This window comes from Manacus candei, unplaced genomic scaffold (assembly GCF_025592945.1).
Source record: "Manacus candei isolate 608988 ecotype Guabito, Panama unplaced genomic scaffold, ASM2559294v1 h1tg000037l, whole genome shotgun sequence".
Classification (NCBI taxonomy): Eukaryota; Metazoa; Chordata; class Aves; order Passeriformes; family Pipridae; genus Manacus; species Manacus candei.
This window is the reverse complement of record NW_026138085.1, coordinates 1,074,461-1,101,816: the sequence shown is the minus strand read 5'-3', so window position 1 is coordinate 1,101,816 and position 27,356 is coordinate 1,074,461. Positions and strand designations below refer to the sequence as shown.

Here is a 27,356-nt window from a genome sequence, read left to right as displayed (position 1 = left end):
ATCAAGGCTTGACTTCCACACAACAGACCACTTGTGTCTGCTTAACTACAGTATAACTTCATCCAGACTCAGCCTCCTGCATCCAAAACCCTTTCAAGCCCCAAATCCTCACTGGTGGAGGCTCAGGCTGGAAGAACTGGCCACAGCCAGTTTTATCCATGTGAATGGGGATGTGGCTTGAATTTCAGCTGTGATGAAAACACCCCAAAACTCCAGAAATAAAACTGTCAGCAGAATATACTTACCGGGGTTTTAACAAGTGATATTTTAATTTCTTGGGGAAGGCAAGAGGGTTTGGGGAAGAGAAAGAAACGTTATGCAGGAAGCTGCTGAATCACAGGTGTTAAAACATGCACATTTTCAAGAGCTGGAGTTTCAGTGTGGTGACATGACACAGATCAAGAGTTTAGCAGACACTGGTTAACATGCCAAACATCTATAACAAACCACTGTGGCCTAGCTTGGTTTATTGGGAATCACTTTAGTAACCTGAAGTCACAAATAAGCAGTAAATAACAAAAACTACAGATAAACACAGGTTACACATGCAAATTCCTGTTCACATCTCACATGTGCAGGTACATTAAGAGCACAGTTCTAAAGAGTCTTGACAAAACCAGATTTTAACAGAAAACGGTGTTAAAATGCGGGTATGAAAAATTCCACATGGAGAATATAAAGATACCTTTGTCCACTTTGGGACTCCAATGCTGCTTTTGAGAAACCAGAGATGTACAACAGCAACGAGATTCAAGTAAAAGCAGGAAGAGCTCAAGGAAATAATACTGGTTGGAGAGAATGGGCATTTACTTCTCACTAAAAATACACAGAATAGCTGAATAGGAAAGTCTAGCAAGAGCTTAGGAAAAAAAGTCACAAAGTTGTAAAGCTGGCTAATCACTAATTTTCCCTATTTGCTATAGATAACAGCAGTGACATTAAAAGAAATTGCAATTCAACATTTAAAAATGCAACTTACATTTAAAGACTTTTCCAAAGTGAAATGCAATGACAGCCTTACTCTCAAAATTAAATAGCTGCTAGGCTCAGACCAAAACATGGAATGTTCTAGATAAAATAAAAGTACAGTGTTACTTTTCATTTTTTATTCAGAACAGAATTGAAAGACAATTTCTGAAGCTTGAAAGTAGTAAATCTCATTTGAACAAGGTTTTCTTCTCATAGATGAGCTTTCCACGAGGGTGCAGGATTTTTTTTTTCTGTAATAGCTTGAAGTGTCAAAACAAAAACTTGTTGCCATTCTCACATTAAGAACAAATTGTTGTCATTAACTTTACTGCATATGCTTTTTGCTACAACATTTAACACATGAACAGACCTATAATGCCTACTGTATCTCACTAAAACAAAAAAGAATACAGTATTTAATCTACTACTTGTACTGCTTTTAAAAAAGATTAACATTAAAAACAAAGCCACATTTTCCTTACATCCTTCCTTCTTTTTAAGCTTCTTTCTTTTGCCTGTAGTCTTCTGCCATTTTATTCAGAATTTTCTGTTAAAAGAAATTATATTTGGGATATATTTAGAGAGTTTTTCACAGTCACAACATCAAGAATAGAAACATAAATCCAATTTACAAGTTTAACATCTGTGAACATCAATTGCAAAGGTCACAGCTAACAAGGCTGGCACTTCTCCCAACCCTGAAGTGGAGTTTGAGCTCCTCTTGGCAAGCCAAGGGAATTCCTTTCCATTTTGTCATGGACTTGTGACAGTGATTGTGCCACTTACCTGGGTGGAATCTGCCACCTACAAAGGCAGGGACAAAACACCTCCCCTCCCTGGAGAAGGGCTGTTTTGGAAGTTTGAGGAATTTGTTACCACTTTGACCACATTTGGTAGCAACATCAATTCACCTATTTATTTTTCCTGCTCTCCAAGGGAAGGAGACTCCCAGCTCCAGAAGTGCCATTGTGAGACAGAAGCTGCATTTCCCCCCTTCCCTCCCCAATTCCAAACCCCACCAATGTCATACAGTCACTCACAACTTGCCAGCCATGTGTGCCATGGAAAAAGCAAAGCAACTCGTGTTTCATTTAAGCAATAAAGTTAATAAATTGGCATTATCCCCCCCTCCCCTTTTTATATCAAGGCTTTAATGTCCCATAACCTGGTACCTCAATGGAAAAAAAAAAAAAAAGAAAAAACACTATGGTGATGGATGAGGTGGGATTTCTTTCTACAAGACCCTGCATGGGAACTGATTACCTGATCTACTTTTTGATAATGTTGTTTGCTTTTTTGTGCCATCTGCCTTCCTGGGCCCTGTATTTATTTAGGGTTTCCTGTTACTGCAAGGAGAAGGCAAATGTTTGGAGTCTGAGGTGCCACCTCTTCCTTTTCTGTGGAGTCCCTGGGGTTTGCTCTCAGCTCAGGGATGGACTGCTATAAATCCATTTCTGATATAAATCCATCAACACTGCATGACTACCAGAATTTGGTTTAGCACTGCGCCCTTTCCTAGAGGTGATATTTAAAGCAGCTCACAGTAAGAGGATACAGCAGCAGCATTATCACTCATGCCATGCAATCATGTGATACCTCATCCAGTTAGAAAATTGAAAAACTGCTCACAAAATCAGAAGTTGCAAATGTTTGGGGGTTTTAAACACAGAAAAACTTCATCTTAAGCTTTGTTGATTGGTTAAAAACCATCTTGAAGGGACAACTGGAAGGGATCTGAGCCATCTGTATTTAGTCTGCAATGCTACTTCTAAGCCTGGTCTTTACTCCAACTGGAATTCCCTCTTTAATCCAAATTTACAGGAAAAAAATGCTGAAGCCCAACTCTAAGCTGTGTATTCTGCATATTATTTTCACAAGATGAAGTTCTGAGAGGTCTACCTGGAGTTAAAAGATAGAGAATAAGCCAATTTCCCCTGCCTGAAAGGTATTTTTTCTCCTCAGTCCAGTCCTGTTGAATTCTATTCCCCAGAAAGAATCACGCCAGTTAAAATGAACAAGTTTTTGCCTTACCTTCAACTTTTGATAATGAGGAAGGCTGCTGCAATGGGTCTTTTTTGCAACATCTTCATTTGTGTAGAACAGGGAACACAATTTGCAATAAAACCCTGTTTTGGGTACCACATAATTCACACCTAGAGGAGTAAACACCACAAAATAAACTAAGAGATCTACTCTACATCATTTCTTTTAATGTCATATGTCATTTCAGCTAAATCTTAAAACCATAATTCACTTTACATTAAAAAGCTGCTTTATCTTTAAAAAGTCCTTGTTTTAGTTTAGTCAAGCCAGGGCCTAGTAATAACTAAAAATGTGCAGGTTTTTTTGTATTTTTTTTTAATTTAAAAGCAACCTTTCAGATTAAGGGTCCATTTTATTGGTTCCTTCAAAAGAACTCACAATGTTCTGTGATCAGTTTTGGAGTATTTAGTATGACTCTAAACTGTTACCACTGTTGTGCTTTGAGCTAGTAATGGAATTTGTGTTGCTAAAATACGCCTCTTTCAACTTAATTTCTGCCTAAGGAAAGTGTTATGGAGAACTGTATGAAAATAAGGGGAAAAAAAAGAAAATACTCAGGTTAGGGGAGGACTGAAGAACAGGGAAGAAGGGGAACCCCTAAAATGAAAGGCTATGGGGCAATGTGTTGCCAAAAATAAAAGTCAGATGAAATGAGAAATGCTACTGCAATGCACAGAGAGTATTGGAAAAGAAATGGAAGCAGCCTTACCAAGAGGAACGTTTGGCTGGTACGGCCCAATCCTGAATTCATCTGGAACTAGAGGTTTCTCTTGGACGTTCTTGGTTTCCTGCTCATCCTGGGGGTCTGTGTTTTCCTGGGCATTTTTCTCAGCATCCTGTGCTGTTGTGGCATCTGAAGCTTCAGCAGGTTCAGTCTTCTCGGTGGCTTCGGCTTTCGTTCCGTTCTCTAACATCTCGTTCTCCTGCTCTGGCTCCTCGATCTTGTCCACCTTGATCTCTGCCAAACTGTCCTCGTTCTTGCCTCCTGCCTTCCCTGCCAGGCCCGACTTGCGCAGCTTCTGGTGGTCGGAGTCCTCCTCGTCCCCCACCTCGTCCAGGGTCACAAAGCCCTCCATGCTCCGTGGGAAGCCGCCCACGTAGCGCTGTTGGGAAAACGGGGGCCTCAGGTCAGCTCATGCTTCACTGTTCCCCTCAAACTCTCTCAAAGAAGAGAAATATTTTCTCTGAATTCCCTGGAAAAACGCTCAAGCTCTTCCTTCAAGACCTGCCTCCCTCATTCAAACTGTTACTCAAACAAGCTCTTTGTGTACCCACTGCCCCAGAAACAAGGATCCACTTTAGAATCATTATTTTTTTTGGCACCGTAAGGGGCCACTGTTTCATCATATCAACATGTGATTTCAGCTTCAGAACAGAGCAAAAAGATACTGAAATTCTCAAGCTGAAATTCCTTTTAACGTGAATATTTTAAGTGAAAGTCATTTTGGAATGCACAAGTTTTGTTTCTATTTGAGACAGTCACACAAGATCCTCAAATTCATGCCTGAATAGAAGGTAAAACCTTACCAGAACTATTCTGTGCCCACCAATGGCATGAAGGTTAATTTAAAAAAAATTAATTAAAAGCTCTTTTTCAACCAGTTTAGAGTGTCCACAATAAAAAAACCAATCAAACAAAAGGAAACAAAATCGAACCCAAACCCCACAAACCACCCAAAACTGTGGAGGCCTCTTAAAATTCAGGTTTATTAAGAGTGACTGTCTAAAATTCTGAATTTTTGGAGACATTCCTCTGATATGAAGACATCATTATTACACATGCTGAACAGCAATCGTGAGGAGGACTAAATCAGCATTAACTTTGTGAATGTAGGTTTACAAGGAAGCAAGTTTGGGTTCGAGGCAGTTTATCACAGTGGGCACCAACATACTAAGAAACAAGGAACACTAATGCCAGAATTACTCCAGCAGTACTCCTGGCACCATGTAATTAATTAGCTTCCTGACAAAAAGATCCCTCAAAACTGAAATCCATGCATACACTTCATTCATTAATAAGGAACAGGCCTTGCTTTCTTGCCAAACAACATTCTAAGTCAATAGTTACTAAAACTTTGCACACTCCTCCACAGAAGGGAGTATGATTAAACAAAGCAGCTTGTAGGACATAAAAGCCATGAGAATGTGGGATCATCTGGTGAGAAAAAGGGAAATCACAGCAAGCAGCCTGTGACTACAACACCTTGAAAGCAAGTATTTTCTTTCTCCAGTGGGAAAGGGGCCCTGGCTCACCACAGATGCCTGGCCCACCTCTTGGGCTCAGTACACACAGCCCTGCCCAAGCCTAGATCAGCCTCAAGTCCCCAGTACGTTATTCTGTGCTCTGTGCTCAAGGGTAACTACAACCAGTGCCCTGAGAAACTGCTCAGGAGAAAACAGTTCCTGGCTGCTCAGTGTTAATCAAAAAACAGAGTGAAGAGAAAGACAAGCAAACCCCCAGGAGGTGACAGGGTAGAGCCTGACAAGTGAAAGGTTTCTGTCAAAACAGACCGAGGGATTCAGAACTGAGTCAGTGACAAGCTGCATGTGGTGGGATCTTCCACCTTCTTCACAGCAGCTCTAACACCCGTTTCTCCTCAGACAGGTGTTAGAGACCCACAGGAAATGCTCTGCACTACAACACACATGGTGTGCTGCCTAAGTTAGACAGGGCTTTCCCCACTCAGTATCTTACTATATGATTTACCTTTTTAAGCTTTTTCTTGGCTGCTGGAGTGGCCACAACGTTCCCCCCCTCAGTTTTTACTGTGACATCATCAGGGGTGTCCTTTTTTTCTTCAGTAGCCACATCAGCTAAATTGGCAACATCTGCATCCTCTCCTGCTGAGCTGCCACTTTCTAACAGTGCTGCTGCCTCCTCCTCATCCACCAGCAGCTCATCTTCGGATTCCAGGAGTAAACTGGGCTCGTCTTGCTCTGCCTGTTCCCCACTTTTGGCACCTGAGGGCTCAGCAGGATCCTCTTGTTTCTCCTCTTTCGCTTTTTCTTCTGTAGTGCCACTTTCAGGTTTCTGAGCAGCTTCTGTTTTAGACTTCTTATCACTGGGAGAATCTTTGCTGTCTGGAGAATACGTTCTCTTTCTGTAAAGAACAAAGAACACTTGTTGCTTGTAAACTTGGAGAGAGCCCAGAAATTACTTAAAAAAAAAAATATTGTGTTTCAGTTCAGGAAATGGAAAGCTGAGGGAAACCTGGAAGGACACCATTCTTCGAGCATACAAAAGGTTGCTGCAAGGAGAAATTATCCTTACAAGACAGGACAACTGTTCGTGGGTTTAAATTGCAGGAAGGCAAGGCTAATTAGGGACTGGAAAGGATTTCCTGAGGAGCCTGAGAGGCTGTGAAATCTCCATCCTTAGAGGAAGAGGGTAGGCAGCATATTAGACACAGCTCATCTCCGGGCACAACAAAAAACAACTTGATCTCAAAGCTCACCCGACTCTTTTGTGCCACTTCCGTGCTCTGAATAAGGTATTTACATATTTCTTTTAAACAACATTATGCTTTAACAATAGGAAATTACCTGGTTTTATCCTTTTTCAGCAGCTCAACTCCTTTGTTGGGAATCTAAAATAAAGTTAAAGAACTCTGTGAGTGACAGCAGAGTAAGATTTACAGGAGTGTTGCAGCATGAATTCAGAAGCACAATGCAGCCAAGTGCTCCCAGTTACATTAACCCACAGGGACTCTTGTACCACACCCACCTACCAAGCCACTAGTAAACTCTTATTTCAGACAGGACCTGACCAACCTAGATATACCCTGCCTTTACTCACAGTAATTATCAGTTATTCAATACCAAAGAACTAGGATATCCTGCTCCAGAATATTCACATACAATTCCTCTTTTTAGGAACTGATACAACGTGGTGCAGGCACTGGCACAGATCAGTCCTACTCTGTTTTCTCCCTATCATGAGTGGAAAACCTTTAGCAACCCCCCACCACTAGTTTATGAGTTACTGAACAGGGAATGTCACTTGGTGGCAGTAACACAGAAATCTATTCAGTGCACTGCTGAAGTATTTGAATTTGCCATTGAGTGTTCATTTTGCTGCATGAGCATGTGCAACAGTAAGATTTCTTCACATTCCACAGCAGGAACCTGATGTTTTCAGGAGACAGCTTGACAGTCCAAATTTCTCCTGCTTTTCTACCTGGTGTTCCACTCTGATGGAGAAAGTCTTATACCTGCAGGAGCATTATCCTGGTGTTATGCAAAAAAACCCTCAGGAACCTGTCCCTCCCTTGTATGAACTGCACATGCAGAGATGCAGTTCTGATGTATCATAAGTTTACACAAAGCTTATTAATTTTCAGAGGAGGGGGAGAAAAAAAACCCTCCAAATTACAGCATGTTCTAAATGGAGCCATTTTAATTAAAATCGACACAATTTACTCTAAAATCTGGGTTCTAGAAGTTGTTTGGGTTTTGTTTCATCTGAGAGGAAAATCCTTTAACTTTATTCTAGGCCTCTTAACACAACTCTCGTGCCAAGTAATTGCATTAAGGAGCCAGAAAATATTAAAGCAAACCCCTTCATTTTACAAGCAACAGTGAATTCTCATAAGTGATGGCTGTCTTCTACTTCACACCTTCAACTGCAATTAAAAAACTAAGAACACTTCCTACCCTTAACACCAGCTTCTTGTATTTCTCAGATAAATCCACTTTCACACATCTGCCTTGGAACCAAAGTGCTTTGTTGGCACAATGCTCCACCATGGCCAAAGCATCTTCTCTGGTCTCCATCTCAATGAAAGCCTGAAAAGATTAAAACACATTAAAAAGGACTGCAAAACACACAACACATTTGCAGGCAAAGCTACTGAACTTAAAACACAGCATTTCCGAACACTGAAACAACACTAAAAGGTTCAATTATATCTGTCCTCTCCAAATACTTTAAAATTTATCCAAGTGCTCTATAACTCCAGCTTTTCAATTCAGTACCACCTGTGCCATAGACAGTTCTGAAATTAAACAGGCTTTTAAATAATCTGCCAGAAGTATCACCATAAAGTAAAATATGATTTAAATAAAAAAAAGCATCTGGACAGTGAAATTCTTATTTAATACTTATGTACTTGGGAATTCCAGGGTAGAGGAGAAACTACCCTGGTATTTTATTTTTGGTTTTTGAGAGAAGCCTGAATCAAAAAGGCAGCAGTTGCTGGTCTGTAAGCCCAGCTTTTGGAGGAGTTCCTCCTCGGAACAAACCTATGGAACACTAAGGTTGTTGAACAAGATTTAAACAACTCCATGAGCTGGAGTATTCTTGGCAGAAAGCTGAAACCTGTTTCTGCAGCCAGCTTAGACAGCAAGGGTTTTCATTCTGCCAGTGAAATAAGGTCAGGGAGTTCTTCCTAGGGGTCACACAAAAGATTCTAGTAATTTTTCACTTCACAAGTGTGGCATTAAGGGATTCAGGCACTCATCTCTTTGAAAAGGCAGTGGAATTTCCTATTTAACTCAAGGGAGCAACAAACTGGGACAGTAAAGCTTAAAAAAATTAGAACTAGTTTCAGCTCCTATGTATTTACAGAAATCATGTCCATGCACATCCAAAACATTTTACTACAAACATGCAATATGCTGTCTTCAAATCTTTCAAGCTAGAGAGCCACAGCAGGACTGCTTTTGTTTAGTTTTAAAGAATGAAAAATAAAGGGTAAATGAAAGAAACGTGGAATAGTGGAATATTGTTGTTTCATAGGTAATGGTCTTTCAGCCCTAAGAAAACAGTCCCAAGGCTCCAAGAAATCTGCATAACCCAATAATTAAGCCTCAATGCTAAAATATCTTTTTCCCAGCTGAGGCCTGTTCCTGTTTTTAAAGCAGCTCATGTTATAGGACATTTCACAGGAAGCTCCAGAGCAAAATCCCACCTACACAGAGCCCCCAGATCATTTCCACCGCTCTGCTGGAGCACAAAGGCTGCACACAAACCAATTCAGGGCACAGCATTTCCTCACAGGTGAAAACCTCAAGTTTCAACTGCTCACACATGTGTTCCCAGGGGAGTTACCTGGCTTTTCATCCTCATGAGGATGTAGTTCTTGATCTTCCCGTAGGGCTCAGCCAGTTTGAGCACGGCGTTGTCAGAGTACCCCGAGTGCGGCAGGTTGCTCAGGTGAATCACACGACCGAGCTCTGGTTTGGGGGGCTCAGTCTTTTGGTCAGGTTTACCCTCAGGTTTCTGGAATCGAAAGGGAATGATGGTTTTTTGAAGACATACTACATAAAATATACATGGGTGACTGTCCCTTGCTTAAGCTGATCCAGCTCACAAGTACAGAAATTAGGAATGACTTACATGCAGCCACCTCACAACACTGACTGCCCCAGATTAAAATAAGGCATTGCTAAAAAAAGCAGGAACGTTTTACCTTTATTCTCTTGTATTTCTGTGACAAGTGGACTCTGACTGGTTTACCAAACACCAGGGCAGGTGTTGTTGAATAGTATTCAACTGCAGCCTGGGCATCTTCGGTGGTCGACATTTCGATAAATGCCTGAAATAACACAAAATAAATGAAGCACTGCTCCTTCAGGACTCAGTGCTTTTGTTTCACATCTCAAGCTCTTCACTGCTTTCCTGTCAGAACAGCTGCATCAAAAATGGGAACTGCTTTTTGATTACAACATGCACTGACCTGCAGAACTTGGCATGAATTTCACATACTTTATTTAGGTGCACAAACAGAACTATTTGGTTTGTTTACATTCCACCTAGATTTAGATTCAGAACATTAAATTGCTTCCTGCTTTTTCTCTTTTATGATACTGGTTTTTTCCACACTTCAAAATACGACACACTGTATAATACAAATTGAGACCAAGTTTTCAGATTATACTGAAACAAGAACAGCATGTGATATTGTTGAGAAAGCTATGAACAACCAGCAAGAAGGATTTTTTAATATTTAAGTGAAAATGCAGTAGCACAGCATTTCTAGAAACACACTGTTCCTTTCCTCCAAGACCTTGTGGTGAGGTATCATCTCACTTGGTAGCTGAGCAAGTGCTTTTACAAAACCAAAGCTCAGTTACAGGCACCAAGCAGCACCACCAGCAGTGGCACAGGGCCCCAGCTCACCTCATTGATTTTGTTTAGAATCAGGTGATTTGTAATTATCCCAAAGGGTTCAACGAGCTGGAGCAGCTGATATCTCAAGTTCTTTCCCCTCTGGAAATCCATGATGTGCACAACTCTGCTTGTTTCCTGTTGAAGACAAAGCATGTGATCACAGTATGAAAAGATCCAAGTGTACCAGTAAACTTAAAGAGTCTGTCAAGGCTCTGTTTGATTTGTATTTTTTTTTTTTTAATTTTTAAATCTTCAGTAGTAACCAAAACAATATGCACATAGAAAAGGCTCAGAACTTCCCACAGCTTCATTAGAAAATGTTTAAGAAGGTTCTGTACCGTTTTGGACTAAACATTTTGTAGAGTCCTTGGCACAACAAACCCCTAATCTTAGGCCAAAGGTTCAATATTTCCACATAAATGCTAAAATCTCACTTTTAAAGACAATCATTCAATTAAAAAAATAATCTTAAGAAAGCAAACAAAAATTATATAACAAAATATACGAGTACAAAATATATGGGTACAAAAATAATGACTTCTTAATACTAACCACTCTGCCCTTCTGCATGTGCCTCGGTCCTTGCATGTTGCCATTGCCAGCTCCTTTAACAAATTAAAAGAATGAACAAGCTCAGTTCAACCTGTAAGACTGGGATTAACATGTCTCATCAGGAGTTCTTAAGGGTATAAATCACTTGTAATATCAAACCAGAATGACATCAAGTTTTAAAAACTAGCTATTTCATTACAGCTGTGCAGAAACAGCAGAGAACAAGTAAAAGCTCGTTGGAAAAGAAATCTCTCCTATTTTAGAATAGGATTTGCCACAGCAAAACATCTCTGTACACAAAGGATGTGAAGTCTCTATATCCAAGACACCCTTTTTACAAGTGAGGGTTTAATTTCTAAAACATCATCAATTCTATCACAATGCCCATTTTACTAGGAAACACCTGAAAAAAGCCTTTTTGATCATTTTGCTCATAGTCAAGTTGGAAATGTTTTAAAAATTAATGGTATTATTTTAATGAAATTAAGTATGAATGCATTTATCATCTAAAAAATCCTGTGAAGTGTCTCAAATACTTCTACTCTGCCAGAACAACCAGGTACATTAATTAGTTTTGCTCTTTTAGTCATTCAAAGTATTTAAAAGGTAGGAAGTAGCAACATCAGGCAAGAACCTGATTCTTAGCCTCCCTTCCTGAGAGGAAGAGGCATCATCCATCTTCCCATTTCTCAGTTGCTATTCAAATTTATTTCTCAAATTCACTTGAAATTAGGGGGAAAAGCCACTCAGGGCATTGAATTTTGCAAGTTTCATCCAAAGAATTCCAGCAACACGTGGCTATTCCCAAGACAGATACAAAAACCTCCTAGGGAGGAAAAATCCAAGTCCCAAACATGTTAAAAATCACCAGCCTTAGAACAAATGAGTTATTAACAGAGTACCAGGCTTTGGCCAGGGAAGGACTAAAGTATTTCAGTTCTACTGCTCAGAAAGGTGTTTTCTTTGGTTGTTCTCAAACACTGATAACAAATTAAAACAAGAAGGAAAAAAAAAAACCTAGCAAGAAGTTAAGCCTTGTAAAAGTAGGTGCTTATCAAGGTTACCTCTGGGCCCAACAGGGGGTCCTCCAAGGTGGAATGGAGGTGGGGGTGGTCCCAGAATTCCTGGTGCAGGGTTTGTGGATTGCTGCAACATAAAGGGATCACCCCTACAAAGAGAGGAAAACACACTGGAATTTTAAACCAAAAAACTGTGTGGCTTTCATTCTCAAAACCCCCTAATTTCTGCAGAGCTTCAATGTAGACAACTTTAGCTACTTTTACTGCTGCTCTTCAGCTAAAAACCAAAGGAGGAATCCATTTGGTGTGTTGTTTCACACAAATCGTTAAGAACATCCTCTGCTTCAAATAAAAAAATTATAAATACTTCAAAATTAATTACTACTTACATTCCATGTCCTGAATCACTGTCAGGATTCCATTCAGGGTATCTTAAAAGAAACAAAATGAAAAGAAAATATAAGAAAAACAATCTCCTCTACCTATGTAACACCTGTCCCAGAAGCTGTGATACCTGAAGATGTAACACAGCTGAAGCACAGGGCAACACTCTGGGCCCACTGCAAGAGCCAGGAACAGCACTGACACAAGTGCTGTTCTTCAGGACAAACTCCCTACACTGGTTGCAGAGTGTCTGCCAAGTTTTATTTCAAATTGCACTGTTTGTATCACATCAACAAAAAAAAAAATGTAGAAGTTGGTACCAGTAACTACAATTACAACAGATCCTCAACCATTAAGATCCACTGCTAAAATGTTACGTATGTTTCTGCAAGATTTCAAGGTTGTGAACCTCGATCCATTTCTGTGCATAGGATGCTCTCAAGTTGGTTTTATTCCCAATAAGGCACAGGTTGGGACCTGCTTTGGGCAACCTAATTGACCATTACTTAGAATCCAGAGAATCTCCTGAGCTGGAAGGGACCCACAAGGACCATGCAGTTCAACTCCTGGCCGTGCCCAGGAACCCAACAATCCCCCGTGTCCCTGAGCCCTGCCCAAAGGCCCCCTGAGCCCTGGCAGGGTGTGTGCAGTGCCCAGGAACCCAACAATCCCCCGTGTCCCTGAGCCCTGCCCAAAGGCCCCCTGAGCCCTGGCAGGGTGAGTGCAGTGCCCAGGCTGATCCCAGTGCCCCGTTACTGCAGGTGGGTCCATACATTTCGAGCAGCAGCTGACAGCGGCGGCTGTGAGTCGCTCCATTGATGTGGTGGTTCCACTCCTGCAGCAAAGTAAAGAATTCACAATTAACAGCCACATATGGCAAGTCATTCTAACAAGCTTCTCCTCTAAGCTGAAGTGCTGCAGATACACAGATAATGAAATCTTTTTGTAGTGCTTTGAAGGGCCACTGACACTGGACCTGCCTCTTCCCTCCTAAGCTGGGGAACAGGTGTGTGATGGGAACTGTGCCTCAGAGTGCAGAGCTCCCTGCAACTGCTGCACCACAGGCACCACTGCCCTGGCAGCCTCTGCCACTGAAGGCTGACTGTTTGTCTTGAGTCATTTCAGAATTTCCTCCCCTCTCTCTGCTTCGTTCCTCAGACTTTTACAGATTAACTCGACACTCAAATTTTTAGAACCACTAAGAGGCCAAGAAATTGCAAGGAATTCAGAAAGGAAAGACTAAAAGAAATGAAAGTGCATAGCTAGGACAAACTACAAGAATAGTGGAATTAAACCAAATCATCCAGGTAAAACTCCTCCTGGTTCTGGCTTTAGCATTAGAAAGGAATGAGGGATTTCTGCTTTTTCTGTAGACTGTTTTCCAGTTCTGCAGCTTCCTGTTCTCTTAGATCAACAGGCTTATTTTGGAAATTCTGATTACTACTTCCTTCTCCAGTTTACCACAGTGGTTATACTGTTAGCACATACTGGACTTCTCAGGCTAATCACAACTGAAACACTGGAACTGCTTTACATGGCTCTTCTGTTTCTGCTCAGCACCCACAGGGGATTTTTTCCTAATCCCTCATTTTTCCTGATTTTTGGTTTCTGCCACACTACAACCATTCTTCTGGATACAGTGAGACACTCCCCAGGCTTACTGTAGTGTTTCCATGTTACATGCCCACCCTGCACTTTCCACAAAGGAAAAAAACCTGGATTTAAAGTCTCCCATAAAGTGCTGCAATATTACTCCAGGATAACATGGAGCAAGATGAAACCTTCATCCATTTTATCAAGATGGAAAACGAGAGCATCGTTTTTTCCTGTTAACTGCACAAGATGCTCTGCAGCTATAAATAATTAGGTTGGCAATTAGGATTAAAAAAAAATCCCACCAAAACCCCAGATCTATGAAACATTCAATACAAAGATTCTTTACTTCAACACTTGCTAAAAAGCGTTAGCACTATAAAAAAATCCAGTCCTTTGGACACCAAAACCCCTCTAAATTTGGGTACACAGTCAGTAAAACCTCAGTGGCTGATTCCACCAGACACAGTATGCTTTGGATCTGTCTTAACACATAATTTAAAATTATTCTAAACCGACATAGAAGCTGTCTGAAACTCAGAGGCAAAGTCTGGAAGATCTAATTCTCATTATACTTCATAGGCTTTTAAATTGGCAAAAAAGGGAGCTCTGACATATAACTTTGGATTTTTCTCCTCCTCCAAGGAATATGATGGCTCATCTATACTAACTTTTCATTGAACAATTCTTAATCTGGATTCCCTTTACTGCCTGCACCCAGTCAGAAATGTCCCTTCTCCAAGGTTTTGAGGCACCAGGGATTTATATTTACACTCATTAACACGAATGCCCCATGTTAAGGCAGAGAAAATCTGAACTGAGTTTCTTCAAACCTAGATTACCCTTTGGCTCAGTTGATACCAGGGAGAGGACACACTGTTCTCCTCAGGAAATTAGGCCAAACTCGAGCACCTAATTTTAGCCAGCCATCTATTAGGGCCACAGCCAGGTTTTCCCTCCGAGATGTACCACGGGTTCAAGTGTTTAACCTCCAAATTCATCTCTTCATGTTCCATCAGCCTTTGTCTGGCAGGGAAAACAATCCCTCCACATCCAACACCTCGTTCCTTGATAAAGGGATCAGGATTGACAAAATGCCTGAAGTATTTGGGGCACAATTTACTTCACAGACAGAAAACAAACTGGGTCTTAAAATACGTACACAGCAAATTAAAGAAGTAATTAAGAACATCATTAAAATAAAAAATTGGACTAGCCTGCCAGTTTAAGTTATAGTGAGGGTGTTTAACCCCCTGTTCAGGTTTAAAATACACACTGCTTTATCAAACAGCCTTAAAAATCTACAATATTTTATTTGGAAGTGGGGAAAATGAGATTTTGATACTGCAGTCATAAGTTTACATTGTCCCAGCTAAGAAAAGCATTCCCTTTCTGCTTTCCAGAAATTTCAGTTTAGATCGGGTTCCTTTAAAAGTCAAGTTTGACTTGATTTGATTTCATGGGAGATACAAAATAAGGAATTCTGTAACAGTTAGGTATGCAAAGCAGAGGAAAGAAGGAGAGAAAGAGAAAAATTCTTGTGGTGACATGATTTCTGAAATTAGAAACAAAGCCTAAACTTGGGTCATAAGAAACAGATGATCCAATCTCAAATAGTTTATGGTGTACTAGCAGTTTAAGTCAAAGTATATTCCTACAAAAAAAAAAAAAACAACAAAAAAAAAAGGTTTTACATGTTACAGAAGAGGTCAGCCACAAGTTATGCTGTTAAAAGAATTTGGTATTTCTCATACCTGGAGAGCTATTCCAGTGTGGATCCTTTCAACAGATCTGCACTCCAAAGCACACTAAGAACCACAAGCCTTTAAAATAAAGAGCTAAAAAGACCCCTACTTACAGGATTACTGGTTGCCATCGTCAAGGGCCTCAGAAGTTTATGTTTTCAATCTAACCCAATGAAGTCCTTTTACAGAACTGAGCATGGCAGCTAAACTGTTAACACTTTAACCTTGTGTGAAAATAAACAGCAAATACAGGAGACAAGAAACCCAGATTACTGTGATTATTTTATATAAAAAGTAATTAAAGCAACACAAGTTCATAAACTGTCAGATCAGCTGGAGCCATACAGCGTGTGCTCTAAAACTGGTTTGATCCTTTCCTTGCAGGGACAGAATAATTCTCGTGTTTCAAAAAGATCAGATGTACAGAAGCAGCACTTTTTTGAGAGGTAACTGTAAAGAAATGGTTAGTAACAGCAATTCCACATTGTATCAATTTTACAGTAATAGCATGTATTATGTTTTCAATTGAAGGCCTTCAAGCTAATTAGCCACTAATTGTGACAAGAGGGGCACTGTATTAGCCAATTAGCCAATTAAATTGCCTAGTACACTGAAAACCAGCAAGATGAGTAACACTGGAAAAGCTGAAAGTGAGAAGGCTCTGAAAATAACGTCTGAATATAAACAGGCCATTTTGAGTAACCTGCTCCCTTTGCAGAGTTGGACTAGTCATGGATAACTAAGAGGGAAGTCTCAGCATCACCGAATACACCCGAAGATCCACTCCACTTGTGAGCCGAGTAAAGAACACTACTAGGAACACAGAGCAGGACACTGCAACAGCAGATTGATTGCCTGGAGAGTCTACAGGGATAGATGCAACATGTGACAATAAAAAGTGAGTCTGAAGTGTTCTAAGAAAGTTGTGAAAAAAGGAGAAAAATGACGACAAATTTCAGCCATAGTATGAGATAGAGTGTTAAAGTGAAATTAAAAAGGCAAGAATGAGCTAATCTAAAACGTGGCTTTTACTTTTGCAAATAAGTTCCAGGGCTCTACATTAACTCTTTCCCTTTGGACAGGGAAAAAGCAGAACTGTGCAAGAATGCATCTTAACTACATATAAATCAGCAATCAAGACAGATGTGGAGGAGAGCTGAAACTAGCTTCCAGAATGGCACAGTAGATACACTGCAAAAAAACCCCAAACCAACAAAAAAATAACAGAACCCACCCCAAAACTGCTTGAATGCCAGATGTTTGTGGTTAAGAGAACATGTAGATGTAAAATACAAATAAGATATCCCAGTAGATGATAGCTGTTTGACTTGAAGTTAAGCAATCTGGGCAAACAAAATACATTAATGTAAAGCCCTGGTTTACAATGTTTGTTAACAATTACCTTGCAAATAAACCAAGTGCCTTTTTCACTCTCAAACCAACTTTCAGATCATTTCAAAAGCAACCAGGCTATAGAAATCATTAAAGAAATAGGTAAAAACAGAACAGAAACTACAACGTAAAGGAAAATAGAAGTATCTGGTGCGTAACTCACCTTATTAGAATGAACTGGCATATCACATATAGAGCACAGATGGGGATAACCCTTCGGTAAGAATCCATGGAAGTCTTCAATATTGCTATTTGGAGGAGCACCTCTCTTTTTCTCAAAGAGAGATCTCTCGGGACCAGGACCACGACCCATTCTGTCATACTCACTGTCAAATTTATGATAGTTATGCGAAGTCTCACCATAAAAAGATTCATCCCTACACCTTTCTCCATCTCTCAATCTGTCATCTTCATAATCCATTCTGTCATAATAACCAGATTCTTGAGAACGACTTCCATGGTCATAGTCAACCACTGGGTTGAGACTAGGACCACGATCATCAAAGCTATCTCTTCTAAAATGCCTTTTTTCTTCCCAATCATCCCTAGGTACTCTGTACGGTGGTTCCCGTGTGGATGATCTGCCATCTCTACCATAACCTTCTTCAGCTCTCCTCCTTTTAAGTTGTAGAAGGATCTGAGGCAAGTTTTCAGGAGTGATCTTGTCCTCGGGATAGCGACTCAGTTCATCTAAGTCTCTAGCAGACAGACCAAAGCTGGCCAAAATGTTAGTGGCCTGGTCTGCATCTCCACGGTGCTGAGAAGACAAAGGGAGCGGACCTCTACTTCCAATGTTAAATATAGACTGCAAATTATGGGAAGAGGTACTACCAGAAGACAGCGCACTATGAGATCCTTGTTGGTTCAATGAAGAACTCATTCCAAGATTCATTAAGCTAGCAAGGCGTGCAGTACCCTGGTTCATCCTTCCAAGAGATGCTGGCATATTTAAAGACTGGGTAGCAGCAGCAAGAAGGCCTATTCCTGCAGAGAGGTCACGCCCATGACCTTGTGAATCCCTACTCAGAGATGACTGCTGGAATGACTTGGACATTGTAGAACTAGAGCGTGTCTACTTTACGGATCAAAAAAAATTCCTTTTTTTTTTTTAATATAGTTTTTTATAGTTTTTTTTTTAAGATGGCTGCAAAGAGAGCTCACACTAGAAAGCTAGGCAAACTTCACTTCAAAAACGGTAACGCCAAGAAAGAGGATCAATAATGACTGCAGATCTTCTTCAAGCTGAGAAACACCAGACAATTCTGTAGAAAAACAAGCAGTTTTAGTCATAAATCCCTTTAAACAGATGCAGTTTTAAACTTATGCATCATGTTGATCTAAAAAACATTAGAGATCTCAATCTTACAAGGCTTTTATCACATAACAGATTCAAGAGGTACCCAGAGCCTACATATATTATTGCAGATAAAATACAGCAGTGTTTCCTATACATACTCCTTCCACAAAAAGCTACTTTCATACTGAAGACAAGTGAATTTCAGAAGTGGCCGATGTCTAAAAGCATCTGTAAGTTTACTGACATGTAAGCCTTGATCTCTGGTTAATGGTTTTGTTCATACCCTACATTACTGTACTGTGTCTGTGAGAAGACCACAAAAAACTTAAGCCCATAGAATCCAAGATGACTTTGGCATATAACACATATTTGAAAATGAAATCTGTACCACAACAGAACAGGACGAAAGGAAGTTAAAAGTAACTGAAGTTTGGGCAAAAAGTTTCTGCTCTAAGATCTGTAAACAAGACCAAACATAATATTCAATCTTTATGCAGTAAAATTCCAATTACCGATGTGAAGACAGATGTGAACAAGAAAAACAAGTTTTACATTTTGCAGGAAGTAAACAAGACCTCTTGTTCCAATTGCAGTTACACTGCTAACAGCATTTCAGAAGTGATTTTTACTCTGTTGTATTGCAGCTGTGACATCAGCTGTTCTCTCAGACTCAAGCAAAATAAGGTCAGGCTTAGTGCTGGGATGGGAGACCCAAGGAAAACCCTGCTCCTGAAGGAAAAGACCCCAGGTGAGTCAGGAGATGGCACATCACCCCAGACAGCCCTGCCTTGTACCAGCACTGCCTGGCTCAGGCCTGACACCATGACCACATGTGGGAGTTAAAGATCCTACAACACAAGAGAGGGATCTGCCTCACGTCCCACTAAAATACTAACCTGATATGCAAATATTTGGTTCCACTGCATTTACCTGAAGTTTTAACTAAATGCTATTAATATCCACAGTATATTTTTTGCTGCAATGGATATAGTTCATAAAGTGTTTTGTTTTTTAGTGCAGAGCAGAAATAAACCATAACACTTCTCCCCCATCCTCGGGACAGACACACAAAGTTTAAAGCAATTCAACACAAGTGAGAACATTCCACCAGGAATTCCTCGTTCTTGGGTCCCCGCCGCTGGAAAGCCCTTCCCAGTCTCCACAGAGCGGTTCTGCTTCTCCAGCACTGCCACTCAGGAGCACAGCAAACACATGAGCACTTGGAAAAGAAACAGGCACACACTGCACAGCTGCAAATGAAATCAGCTCCCAAGAGAACAGGGGGAATGGAAAGGATAAAATGAAAGCAAGGACTTTTCCTTGAAGAGACCAGTTCTGCAGAAGGCAATGGCTCTTGTACTGGAAACAGAAGGAGAAAGGTCAAGGTTAGGAGCAGCTCTCCATCCCCACTGCCTGTTCCAACAGGGCACCGAGTTGAAAAGCACCTGGGTTTTCTTTCTTGGTAGCAAGTGTGTTACAAAATTATGCATTTATGTAAAAAAATAATGGATTCTATGAAAAATACATAAAACACACAAACCTCACACAGCTCCATCTTTGCAAAGGAACTCCTTTATACAGTATCCTGCATGCTCTGTTGTCAGTACATCTAAAATCATATTTCACCTACGTTTTTAAGATCCACATATGCTGGAGTCAAAATAACCTTAATTGTGTGACATTTGGTTAAGAAAAAGAGCTTGAGAAAATTGGGCATGGCAATAAGTTCAAAAGAGTGTAAGGCAGAAGACAGAAAAGCACTGCAGAAAGCTTCAGAGAACAGTAATACAAGAACACGGAGGAGCAGATGAGGCAAGTCCTAAGGGAGATGTCCTAGACAAGGGGGCCCTACTGAGGACATCTGAACAGAACCCATTTAGAAACTACATTGTAAAAATCAAGACTTTTGAGTTCAAAAATGACAGAAATACTAATATTCACCCGGGTACCATGCTTTATCTTGCATTCATTCAGGAATCTTCAAAGTACTTTATTACAATTTTTAAAATTAATCCCTACTCCTTGTATTTTTACACAAATTTCCTCCTAGTTCATTCACACCCTTACAGAAAGGTCTGAAGCTGAACTTACTGGGTTCTTCATAAAATCAAGTGCTCCAGAGGGCTTTGCAAGCTTGAGCCTGCAGCGATTCAGCAGACACCCCTGTGGCAGGAGAGGCTCGGTGTGCCCTGCTCTTAGTGCAAGCACCCCACTAGTCAAGTTTCTACTAAATCAGGAAAGTTCTCCACTCTTCCAAAACACCCTTTCTCTTTGAACAGATGCTCCCTAATCTCTTGTCACAGCTTTCCATTGGCAGTTCATTGTCTGCTGCTCTGGAGATTAGCAGGGAACAAACCCCACAGCATCCCCGCCTGGCAGGGACCCCGCTGACACACACACAGCAGGCTTTACAGAACCACCCCGTGCTCCTGCTGCAAACACCCCGGGAAGGAGGAAGGGGAGGGAAAAATGAAAATAGGAAAGATGGGTGAAAAACCAAGACAAAGACACAAAGAAGGACAATCTTATGGAGAAGCATGAAGTGGGACAGTAAGACAAGTGTATGATGAGGACAGAACACAGGCTGGCAGTTGGTGCTAGTCAGGAAACTGCCCTAATTGGGCATTTGAGTGGGGTACTTCAAAAAAACAAGTGAATTAGCCTCAAACCCCCACTATTTATCATCTTGCAATGGCTGCTGTACTCCACTCTAACCATCCCCATTCTTTAAGATCAGAGGTGGGGGGAAGAGCCCTACAATCACACCGAAGGACGTTTAACTTCCACATGGTCAGGTTTAACGGGATTCTAAGGCAGCACTTCCTGTGCTGATCACTCCAGAAAGATTCCAGGGCAGTATCTGATAGAGACAGGTTCCCATGGAGCAGGGCCAGCCTTGGAGTGAGGGTGCCATCAACTGAGTCACAGCAACAAGACAGGTAGGACTGAACAAAGCTGCCTCCGGAGCCAGACACGAGTTAGTTGGAAGGGTTATGCTAATTGTTCTCCGTGTAATTCCAGCTATACTGGGAACAGACTTTCATACACAGGTTTTTTTAAGATCTGTGGACAGAAATCGGCCATGTTAAGATTTGAAAATATATCATATAAAGCAATCGTGAAATAAGTTGAAAGGCAAAATGTCATTGGATTTCCAGACAAATGTGGACAATGAAAACAATTTATATCTACAAGTTGCAAAAGAGTTTTCTGTAAAAGCAGACAACAAAAATAAGGAATTTGAATCCTACAGAATACACTGCTACCAAAAAAAGGCCCAAATGAGGCTGATTTTCAAACGCTATAGAAGGTTTTCCTTTTAGTGCAAAACTGATCATAAACTCTTTCCAATAAAGCTTACGGAACTCTTGCTCCAATATTAATTTTGTCGTAAGAACAGTTTAATTCAGTGAATTCTTGGAACACACTGATCACGCTGAACACGATAAACTTAGCTTGTCACCTTTTCTGGAACACCAGCCCCTGGCTCCCTATTCCTTCTGCCACTCTCAGGGGGTTTTAACCTACGCATAGTTATTGTAGTTTAATGTTAATCTTGTTCTTACAACTCATCTTTTACCCATTCCTCTTCCACTATTTATAAGAAAAAGGTCTCAAAACTGTTTTCACTTTCTACTCAGTTTCACTTCAAAACACATTGAATGTAATCAAATAAACTCGATTATGGTAAAAATATGAAATAATCTACAAGCTGAAAAGCACACTCTGGGTTTGTAAGAACTCAACACTTTGGCAGGTCGTACACCCTTGGGAAAAAAGTTTTAAAGAAGTTCTACATCCACAGTATTTGCTCTTTGGATAAAAACCTACAGGTTTTCCTTCTCCTTCCTTGGGCATTGTACTTGGTGCAGCGATCCTTTCTGCCATGGAAGAATTCCTGTTTCTTGGCAAAACTGGCTGCAGCACATAATGGCAAAAAGGGTTATTGATGGAAGAGATCTGGAATTTGGACAGGCAGCTCCCCAGGCTGCTCCAAGAATTAATGGCAGTAAAAACAAGAACTTCAAGGAAATTAGAAGCAGATGTTATCTAGTTGCTGAATGACCAAGTACAATGGATTTCAAATCTACAGGATTACACAGAAAAGGCCACTGTCTTTCCAAAGGCAAAGGAGGAATTGCCCAGCAACCTCAGAGAAAATGCAGGTTCTCACCCATTTCAGGTCCCAGTATCCAGGATGGTTATTTAATATTGCTGTTTCACATGCAAGAAAACAACTCATCTTGTTCAACCATCTTCCAAGGTCATGCCCTCAAAAACTTCAGGGGCACCTGGCACACAGGATACACTCGCTTTTTTTGGGCACAGATTAGACAGTCTGTTTCAGGCACAACAACTGGAAGAGTTTCAATTCTTAGGATTATGTTTAGCTTCATCCCAGTGACTTCCTTGATCAGAGAACATAATAATCTGAGATCTGAAGTGACTGTAACAGAGGATTGCTACAGAACAGAGGAAAGGCATATTTATAAATGGGAATTAAAATTACTACTTTAGCAATGAAGAATTTTAAAAGAACTTAGTTTTCAACATCTGAATGCAGAAAGGAACACTAAGAGAGGCCAGTTTCCTATTTCTGCTTGTTATATAATTTAATATATTCAAGCATCCCTCTTTTGTAAGAAGTGCATGAAAAAAGCACATTTATTCCTTTACAGAAACAGAAGTGAAAAAAAAAATAGTCCAAGGAATAGAACAGAAAGAACAGAGAAGGCAAAACTCGTGTATTTTTAGAGAGGGAAAGTAGTAACACCCAGAAACAAACAGATAACTGCTGTCACGTGTGCTGACCACGCCACAAACACATGGTCACCTCTGTGGCTTCCTACTGCTTCCAAGCCCACTGTGTGTCACCCCCAGAGCCCCAGCTCCACAGTAAGAGATGCACACAGGTGCCTGCACCCACAGAGAGCTCTGTGGAGACAGGAACAGCCCCCGGCTCTGGGTGGAATGCTGAGGGAAGCTCTGTGTGTCCCTGCCCCTGGACACCGAGGAGACACTCGCTCTCCATTCCCATCAGCTGTGGGGACCAGCAGCCCCACGGGCACCACAACTGACCCCAACACAGAACAGACCACAATTTCTTCACAGGAACAGGTCATACAGAAAGTGATCCAGAGACAGACCAAACCAGAGTACCCACTGTAACAGAGAACCAATTTTACTCCTCTTTTTTTTTTTCTTTTTCAAAAAACCAAACAGAACAGTTTTGTTTCTGATCTGGTAAGTGATTAAAAAGCCTTCTGACTAACCAGTCTGCCTCCAGGCATTTCCAAGGCTGGGATAAAATCCCATTCTTTCCCAGATGAAATCCTGCATGAGGCTGCAAGATGTATTTTAGCTGCAGACAAGAATCAAGGGACTGTTTGACTGGTTTAGTGCTCAAAATAAAAACTTCTTGCTTAAGTTATGACTGCGCAATATGGTACTTAACCACTCACAAACTGAATTAGTTCAGAAATATTGTGAGGTATGTGCTTTTGTTTTCAAGACTTGTTGACTCAGAGCACTGATGAAGAAAGGAAGCAACACTGAGGGCACAAAAATACACTCATTAATTAACAAACTGAACAGAAAGAATTTCTTTGCAGCTTTGCAACAGCTTCTCCCCCAGATTTGCTGAGCTACCCAGAAGCCTGTCTATAGATCACAAAACACCTTTGCATTCACCAAAACTTTCAGCAGAGTCATATGCAAATCCCAGCCAAGGGCAGCACAGAGCATTTCTTTATTTCTCATCAAATTAATGAGCACTTTATTTAACTGCAATCCTGGATAAACCACATGGCAACAGTATTACAGTTGTATGGAACTTCAGTTTGGAGCCTCAAAGGCTGACTCTTCTTTCCTCCTTAACTGGTTTTTAGTTTTTATCTTTAAGAACACGGATATTCGCATTTTAAGGATGCATTTAGGAATTTCTGTGGGATTCTCTTCCCATCATTTAGTTCTGGGATGTGTGTAACAGCTTTTACACAGTGCAGAAGGACAGACACTGGGTTACCCTACACAAACACATGTCCAAGGTTCGAGTGTCATTTAATCCTGTTATGTAATTCAGTAATGAATCATTTGGTGGGGTTTTAGATGGAATTCAAGACAGAAGTTCATTAATTTCCTGGTAATACATTAGAAATGTTAATATGTTCCACTACATTTCAAAAAAATATATAAAAATCTTAAATATATAAACATATGTCAAAATATAGGAAGATTAAGTCACTGGACCAATAGATTCTTTATAAAGAAGTATGGGAAAAAATTACCTTTTCCTCTTCTCAGAAAAACTCCACAGATTGCTTTAAGAAACTTATGTTTTCAACCAGAGCTGCTTCCTACTTATCTGACTCTAGGAAGTCAGGACCATCTACAGCTCAAAAAACCTGACGAATTTAAGGCTCACTAAAAAGAATAAAGACTATTAAATTGTTTAAACCAGTATCAGATACTTTTTTCCCAAAGGTCTGCGTCCTGGACAGAAAAAAAGCCACACATTTAGAATCCGTAGGACGGTTCAGCTTTCTTTCAACAGCATAAATGCCTCATTTATCATTTAACAAACCAGTTCTTCAGGCTCCCAGAAAGTTCTTTTCAACTTCTACTTATTTGCAGCACAGATGAACTTTGTATCTCGTTACTCTGACTCTGGAAACAGAGTATGCACATTAAAAAAAACCGAACAGGAAGAAGAAAACAACCCCGCAGTTCGATTTGTTACCAGGGTTTGAATTATATGAAAGTGAAACCGAGTAGAAAGAGGGGTCAAACGGATGCCGCACTGTCAGGACTCCCGATTCATTAATTTTTAAGGCCAGATTAAGATGAAAACGCGCAGGTTTTGACCCTAATGGAGCGGTACGGGGGGAGGGAGGGGCCGCGGGGCTGGAGGCGGCTCGGGGCGAGCTCCGCGGGGCCGAGGTGCGGGTGCGGGCGGGGCGGGGGCGCGGGGGCTCCGGGGCTTTGTTCGGGCCGGGCCGCTCCGCCCGCAGTGCCGGCGGGGGGCGCGCGGAGGCGCCGCGGGGCCGCGCGCCGCCTGGGCCTGCGCGCTCCCGGCCCCGCCAGCGCGGGCCCGCGCGCCCCCCCGGCCCCGCGCGCTCCCGCCTCGCACCCCCAAACCCACCCCTTCATCCCCCCCGCGGCGGGGCCGCCGCCGAGCCCCGAGGGGGGTTCCCCGCACGGCGGCGGGCGCGGCGCCGCTCCGCTCCTACCTGCGGGCCCGCGGCAACGCAGCGCGGCGGCGGCGGCGGCGGGGGAGGGACGAACGGACGGACAGACGGACGGCGGGACTGAGGGAGGGAGGGAAGGGACTGAGGCGGCTGCGCGAGCCCCGCGCGCGCCTCGCCGCGCTCGCGAGAGCACGCCCGCCCCGCTGCCCGCTGCTCGCTCACGTGCCCGGCGGCGCCCGCCCCGCTGCGTCCGGTAGCGCCGCTGTGCCCCCCGTGCCGTGCCCGGTGCGTGCCCCGGTGCCGTGCCCGCGCCGCTCCCGCCGCTTGCCGGGGCCGCCCCGCCCGCCCTGGAGGGGTGTGGGAGTGGGGGGGGCGCCGCCACCGCCGCGGGTCTCGCGAGAGGTGGGGGTAGGGGGGGCCCGCTCACCCTGCTCTCGCGAGAGCGCGGCCGCACCGCGCGCCGCCAGCCCGCCGCCCGCGCGCCGCTCATTATCCGCGCTCCCGCGGAGCACCATGGGAAAGGCGCGGGGGGCGGGGCGAGGCGGCGACCACGCCCCCTCCTCGGCGGGGGGGGGCGGGGTGTGCAGTTCTGAGTCCCCCCTCAGCCCCCGCCCGGGGAGCGGCATCGCCGACAGCGGTTTGCGGGATATCCGGGGGATCCAGAGTATCCGGGGCATCCAGAGTGCCCAGGGTATCCAGGGTATCCTCTGATTCCTGAAGCAGTGTTCTCTGTGCCCCAGGGCACACACGGTCCCTCAGCGCCCGGACCGGACCCGCGCGCCCAGCCCAGCCAAGGCGCGCTCTCCTCAGCAGAACGCTGGTGGCACCATCGCTAAAACAGTTAAAATTATGGGCTCCCTGTGACTGTGGTTCTTTAGAAGATTCTGGTAAAAAACCGCCGCAGCCAGTGTGCGAGGCTTTGCTGTTCCTCTAATCCAACATTGCCACCTGGTGCTGGCTGAGGAGAGGTCCCCTTGCCTCTGCCCTCACGAAATCGGTGCTTTATCACCAAAGTACTCGTACAACTGGGCAATTATTTCTTATTTGGAGTTCTTTCATAGTGAATATCTTTATTCCCTATTTAATTTTGTGGCTAAAGAACCAGTCTCTCCATCATCGCTTTACAAAGGGGAGGGTGTGCGTATGAATTCAGGGAAATCTCCAGGGGAAAGGAAAAAATCTGCCTTTTTAATTCATCATAGGCTGGTTTTTCTTCTCTACGTGTAGCTGCAGAGCACAATGAAACAATAACACCGAAGGTATTTTTAAAAAATGGGATTAGTACAAAATACGTGTTGAACAATACTCAGAACAATCACAAGAAATTCAGCTCTTAATAAGCTCAGAATAAAAAACAATTAAGTGTTTAAAAACAAGCACATAAATCTCAGTTAACAATCCTCCTTTGCTCCAGTACTGCAGAGCAGTAAAAGCAGAGCCAAGGTAAAGCAATCCAGCCACTTTTGCCCAGTAGAAGTCATATATGGATTGCAAAATGTATGGTGCTAATAAACAGAACCATATATCGTGTTGGCGTTTCCAACATGCAAAATGCGGGTACTACTCCGTTTCCTGGCTTTATTTCAATGCCAGTCTTGGACTACATGGGTTTTCTCCCAATTTTCTTTGTTGTCCTTCAGTCAAGGCACCAAAGCCAGGGAGAGGTGAATCATTTTGACCCTTATTGATTGTCTTTGTGCTGCAGAAGGAGCTGCACAGTGCTGACCATCATCTTCCTGCTAACACAGGGCTGCAGGGGCACCCTGAGTTCCACATCCCGGAGCCTGTGCTCGCGCTGACCACTGGAGAAGCTTTATGACATCCCTGTGTGTTTTATTTTCCAGTTGTGCACAAAGCCTGGACATGACCCAGCTCAGAACCCCCCGTGCCCTGGGCTGATCCCCCAGCATGGGCAGCAGGGCAGGGGGGATTCTGCCCCTCTGCCCCCTCAGCTGAGACCCCCCTGCAGAGCTGCTCCAGCCCTGGGGAACAGCACAGGGACCACATGGAGCTGCTGGAGAGAGTCCAGAGGAGGCCCCAAGATGGTCAGAGGGATGGAGCAGC

At 42.5% G+C, this 27,356-nt stretch overlaps 1 protein-coding gene across 5 annotated transcripts; it reads right to left on the bottom strand.

Annotated features, from left to right (window-relative positions):
- Positions 1–450: 450 nt before the first annotated feature.
- Positions 451–25,801, bottom strand: MATR3 (matrin 3). Of its 5 annotated transcripts, none has more exons than XM_051793779.1 (15): positions 25,720–25,801; positions 16,972–18,070; positions 12,852–12,913; positions 12,084–12,125; positions 11,740–11,843; positions 10,676–10,728; positions 10,133–10,258; positions 9,423–9,548; positions 9,062–9,232; positions 7,666–7,797; positions 6,556–6,599; positions 5,720–6,113; positions 3,722–4,115; positions 3,001–3,122; positions 451–1,516 (listed from the first exon to the last, which is right to left on the bottom strand). In XM_051793779.1, the coding sequence occupies exons 2-15, from the start codon at positions 17,860–17,862 to the stop codon at positions 1,466–1,468; spliced, it is 2,712 nt and encodes a 903-aa protein (XP_051649739.1). In that variant the 5' UTR covers positions 17,863–18,070; positions 25,720–25,801; the 3' UTR covers positions 451–1,465. The 5 variants fall into 5 exon arrangements, with proteins under 5 accessions (XP_051649739.1, XP_051649738.1, XP_051649741.1 ...); XM_051793778.1 differs by lacking the exon at positions 25,720–25,801 and adding an exon at positions 25,335–25,644; XM_051793781.1 differs by lacking the exon at positions 16,972–18,070 and having other exon boundaries at positions 25,720–25,800.
- Positions 25,802–27,356: the final 1,555 nt, after the last annotated feature.

Bases quoted from the DNA above. Each gene is read 5' to 3' on its own strand.
- MATR3 (XM_051793779.1), bottom strand. From the start codon at position 17,862: ATGTCCAAGTCATTCCAGCAGTCATCTCTGAGTAGGGATTCACAAGGT. The intron at 12,126-12,851 runs GTATGGACCCAC...GTTTCTTTTAAG, and splicing joins TGTCAGCTGCTGCTCGAAAT to ATACCCTGAATGGAATCCTG. The intron at 3,123-3,721 runs GTAAGGCTGCTT...TTACTCCTCTAG, and splicing joins CCAGCCAAACGTTCCTCTTG to GTGTGAATTATGTGGTACCC.